General features: G+C 44.0%; 1 protein-coding gene across 1 annotated transcript; it reads right to left on the bottom strand.

Moving 5' to 3' along the window:
* Positions 1-3,558: 3,558 nt before the first annotated feature.
* On the bottom strand, positions 3,559-4,464 carry LOC136991934 (olfactory receptor 4S2-like; the record flags this gene model as incomplete). Its single annotated transcript, XM_067295431.1, has 1 exon — positions 3,559-4,464. A coding segment is annotated over exon 1 (906 nt), but the record flags the coding sequence as incomplete, so codon positions are not given.
* Between the last annotated feature and the right edge of the window lie 1,050 nt (positions 4,465-5,514).

Here is a 5,514-nt window from a genome sequence, read left to right as displayed (position 1 = left end):
AATGTCCACAATACTGGCAAGTCCTTTGGGCTCTTAACCCTGTTCCACAATCACAGGTCAATCAGTTCTTTCTCACGAGATCTCTGCCTCTTCCACCCTCCAACTTCAGCAGCAGAGGAAATATTCTTTCATGTCTCCATCCCTATCTCCATGCCACTCCGTGGGCAGAGGGAAAGCAGTGTGGGGAAGCCCAAAGCGTGTGTGTTAAGAGCATTGTTGCCACGATGTGTACAGCTAGAGGGGACAAGTTAAGACTGAGTACATAGGCAGTGCTGCAGCTACCTATTGACTCCTTGACTCTGTAACACCAGAAACTTCCTTTTGACAGATATTTCTGGAAACGGCATATAACTGAAAAATAAGCAAAGAAGACACCAATTAAAACAAAGGGTAAAAAAAATTGAGTACTTTCTACTTCATAAAATGCACCTCACAAAAGCCACTCAACAGTAATGCCTCTTTTCAAAGGCAGGATTTCATAGTCATGCTTGAACAAAGCAAAGAAGCAAGATCAGAAAACTTACACAGTTTATATTTGCTAGTCTCCAACAGTTTGCCTGCTATTCTCCTCTGATGACCTTCTCGGACCACTTCAGGCAGTTTCATCAAAACCTCTCAGCTCCAAGCTGCTTCTTGTGTGTCACGAGAGCAGTCCACATCTCTGCCAGGGCTGAAAACTACAGGGGATGAAACGGACAGCCTGAATGTCTAGCTCCATTTCTCATTCTGCAAAAACAACTTCCAAGAGCATCTGCAAGAACATCTCTCTCTCTCTCTCTCTCTCTCTCTCTCTCTCTCTCTGTCTCTCTGTCTCTGTCTCTGTCTCTCTCTCTCTCTCCAGATGGGGAAGTTGTGGCAGAAATATTTCAAGTAAATTGCACAGCAGAAGCACAAGCTTACCAGAAGCAATGAGATCGCAGAGGCATGTGAAGTTTTCTTTGTCAGAAAGAATCAGTGGACGGGGAGCTAAAGTATATATTTTGGACAGCTATTAGAGTAATCTCTACAGGGTGACTCTGGAGCGTGATCACCTAGACCATGTCACATTGTGTGGGGGTTTGCTTGCTTTCTTGCTTGCTTTCCAATGCTGTCCAGATAAATGGACTTCATTTAGCATTAGCTATGTGCTTCTTTTGGAAACATTTCTATTTAAAATCAATGTCATGGCTGACCATTTGCAAGAGTTTGTGTTCACATTACCCTTGCAATCAAACATTTTTTGCGTAAAGATGTCTCTTACACGTGTCAGATATTTTTCCCTTCCAAGACAATATTTCACATATGCTTTCTTCTTTCTTATTAACTTGCTCTTACCATTGCATGTTTGCAGCATAAATAAATATCAGAACTGTGCTATATGACTGTTGGCACTTAGACATCTGGTCTGTACACGTTTGAAACAAGAAGTAAACGAGGAAATCATTTCAAGACTTTAAAAATGTTTGTGGTCAGGCCTCACTACTTGCCAGGTATTTTTACTCAGGCAATGCAAAATATAGAAGCAGCTGTTTAGTCCACATATTAAGTCATTATAAGAATCTGGGCCAATGTGTAGAGGAATCAAATGTTGTTGTTGTAGTCGCTTTCCATAAGCTATGGTCCCGCTGTTGCCTGCTAGCATCCAGCAGCCGGAAGAGAAATCAGAAAAATCATGGCGTTCTTCCCCAAAACATTTAAAAGAAAAAAAACAGTTTTAAAATTATAAGCCTTAGCTTGAACTGGCCGTGTGCCCTAACCCCTCAGCAGTTTCAGTATGAAGGGGGTCAGTGGGCCCCATCTGTCTTTCTACCTGCCCCACCTATGGTGAGACCAACCTCTGAAGGCGCCTGTCCCTCTCTGTTGACAATGGTGCTCAGCTAGACAACTGTCCTTCATTGCATGAAGAATTTAGACTGCTACAAATAGGTGGGGATGGTCCCACCTTTAGCTGTGTCCACAGAGTGTGAATGCTGGGTGAGGGACATGCTGGCCCGGGTCTGAGGGACACTATCCCTCTAAGCCTTGAGAATCAGGATTTATCCCAGTTCCGTCCTGCTGGCTGCCATCCACATAACCCACCACGGTGAGCAGAAGACACTGAGACGTCCGCAGTGTACTGGTGCATGCCTGTGAAATGGGAACCCACTCTGCCACCCCCTGCATAGAGCAGAGGACATTCGGGGAACCAGAGCATTTCTGACATTGTCCCAGGGTTTGGTCTGTAGATGTGCCGCTCTCCTGTGCAGGGAACACCTTCTTATCTTGAATCACACTTAAGCCATGTTAAGGTGCAACACAAGTGCAAGCAAGTGTTTATAGGGAACGTGAAGTGAAGGAAGAAAAAAGAAAGTGCTTTAGTTACTTTCAGAGTGCATTACACAGATGTCTTTCTCCCTCACGCAGCTCATTTGCTCTTTTCCTCCTGGCAAGGTAGGAGTCAGGGTCCCGTGGCTCCTCGTGGCTCCTTTGGCCTTGTGGAGAACCTTAGCTGCTACAACTAACCTCCCTGTGGCAGCTGTGACTGGCTCTGAGATGATTTAATCTTCCATCTTCACATTTCTTCTCTTCCCTCCTGCAGGAGTAGCTGCTCCAGCTATTCCCTTGGAATACATGTTTCTTCCTTTGCCTGGGCCTGTAGATGTGCCCTGTTGGGCTAGGAGTTATCCTGCACACAGGAATTATTACTGAATAACTCTTTTTTTTCACTGACACATAAAATTGTGCCCCCCAATGCTTTCCTTGCCCCCAAATGCTTTCTTTGGTGGCGACAATTTCCTACGGTGAGCAATTTATCTTTCACTTGGATCTTTGATTCTCTATTAGTCTAAACAGTAAAATGCAAAATCTGAGGCAGAGATGAAGGGCAGAGGGGATGGCTAGGAAGGAGGGCATTAGTGATAGGTGAACTACTGCAGAAAGGCAGAGAGTTGCACTGGAATGGGAAGGGGAGAAGCTTCTCCTCATATCACCTGCATCAGCAAATGACCCAGCCAGCATCTAATACCAGCAGTTTAATTGCTAACCCATGGATTCAGCATATGACAATGCAGTACTCCTAAGAAGGCATTTACTCCAAAGTAAAGGAGAAGGAAGCCTTTGGTACAATTGCTTCCAGCAGCAGGTGACCAACAGCCTTGCAGACACCTTGGGCCATCGTTTCCTAGCTGAGTAGATTACAGAGTAGATGGAGTTTGTCTGACGGAAAGTTTACACCCGGGAGAGCTCGGACTAATGGGATGCTCTGCATGGAACACATTTTAATATTTTTGATAGCATTCATTTATTTATTTGCTGGTGTCTCGACAGTGCTTGGAAGCCCCAGTCCTGGGCCTGTGCTATTCAAAAAGAGAACATAAAGGGAATCCCTGCTAGTCACAGAGTTTACAATGCCATTCCAATCAAAACATGAACTTTCAGTGTCTTCCTAATTACTGCAACAGCTAAAACCAAGCTTTTCTTCAAAAGGGAGCTTTCAGTAAATTTTCCAAAATGGAATTATAGTGAGAGAGACTTGATTTTCTCAGCTCCTGAGAAAATGTTGCCACAGTTCTACACCTCACCCTTTTCACTCCAGACTTTTCCATTCCACAGTTTTCTTATGGCACTTTTTACCTCCTCATTTCTCAGCGTGTAGATGAGTGGGTTCAGCATGGGCGTGATGACAGTGTAAAAGACAGCTACCCTCTTGTCCTCCGAGAGATTGCTGGATGGGCGTATGTAGGTGAAAGTGGATGGCCCAAAGAAGAGAATCACCACAGCAATGTGGGACCCACAGGTGGAGAGGGCTTTGTTCTTCCCTTGGTACGTTTGCCTTTTCAAGGAAAACAAAATGACAATGTAGGACGTGACCAGGATGAAGAAAGAGACCAAAGCAATCATTCCGGTATTGGCAACGACAATGATGCCCACAACATAGGTGTCGGTACAGGCCAGTTGTAGTAGGGGATGGACATCACAGAGGTAGTGGTCAATTTTGTTGGGGCCGCAAAAAGGGAGGCTAATGGTTATGAGGGTCTGCACCAGGGAGTGCACAAAGCCCCCCACCCATGAACCCATCACCATCCAGCCACACACACGCCTGGTCATGAGGGTGGTGTAGTGCAGGGGTCTGCATATGGCAAAGTAGCGATCATAGGCCATCACTGTGAGGATGAAGATCTCAGCGCCGCCGGAGATATGAAACCCAAATAGCTGTGCCATGCAACCCCCAAAGGAAATGGTTTTCTTCTCAACAAGGAAGTCAGCAATCATTTTGGGAGCTGAGGCAGAAGAGAAGCAAATATCTGCAATGGACAGGTGGCAGAGAAAGAAATACATGGGGGAGTTCAGACTCTGACTGCTAACTACAGTGACAACGATGAGCAGATTTCCTGCCACAGTAACAATATAGAAGAACAAAAACACCACAAAACATATTTTCTGCACCCCTTGGTTCTTTGAAAGGCCCAGAAGAATGAATTCCTTCACACTGCTTACGTTCTCCATGTTGATCAGACGGGTGCCAATATGCAATATACAGCTTATACACCTGGGAAAATAAAGACAGACACATGATTCATCAGCATTTTTTCATTATTAATAATGATTCTATATCAGAAGTGGATACAAACCAAGAAAGATATAGCATTAGTATTAAGCTTTTGAAGTGTTTAGTTTCTGTCATGTATTTTTTTTTAACGGCTATTTAATTCTCCACAGTACAAAGCTTCTGCCATGGCTTTGGTGGCACGGAGATAGGTGCACTCTGTGATATGTTCCTTAATCCTGGTCCTCCAGGATTTTGAAGGACTGGCTCCATGGCCGATAGCCTTCCATGCACTAAGGACAAGGCCAGAGTGTTCACCTTGGGCACTACAAGGCAGATAATGCAGCATGTTTGCCCTCAGGGGAGACAAAGTCCCTGACAGCAATCTTTGTAAAATGGGTGTCTTTAAGAATACCTGGAAATATTGCTCAGAATGATGATTTGCTTTATAAGTACACATAATCTTTGAATTCTTGTTTAGAAGGGAAATGTACCCACAGGCAGAGAAAAGAACTCTCTTGTGTATATACATTTTGAAATGTAAATATGAAATGTCACAGGCGGAAAAACGAGTTCTGGGAAGGTTATCTATCATGGAGGGGAAAAAAATACACATATGACTTAATGGAGTATTTCACATTGTTCTAAATCTCAGCATTGTTTCTATCAGAGGAAGGAAGAATGAAAGACTCTTGTGAGATCTTCTGTCCCAGCACTGTACTGATTTTACCTAGTGTGATTTTTGATACGCTCTGCGTGATGCTTTCAAGGGTTAACTTAGCTTAATGAAGCTAATCTAACTAAACTCCTTCAACAGGCAGTATAAGTCTGATTCATAGGCTGATTCAGAATGACTAAATTAGGGTCCTTTGCAGAACCCTTTCTTCCTCCATTCACTATGAGGAGCTTAAGCAAATTAGCACCACCAGGTTAGAATGAACTTCAGAGAATAGTCCCTTTTGGTCCCTGAAAGTAGCTCAGAGCTTTCTGGAATGCCATCCACCTGTTTT

This window comes from Apteryx mantelli, chromosome 4 (genome assembly GCF_036417845.1).
Source record: "Apteryx mantelli isolate bAptMan1 chromosome 4, bAptMan1.hap1, whole genome shotgun sequence".
NCBI classification, from domain to species: Eukaryota; Metazoa; Chordata; class Aves; order Apterygiformes; family Apterygidae; genus Apteryx; species Apteryx mantelli.
This window is presented reverse-complemented; position numbering and strand designations above follow the sequence as displayed.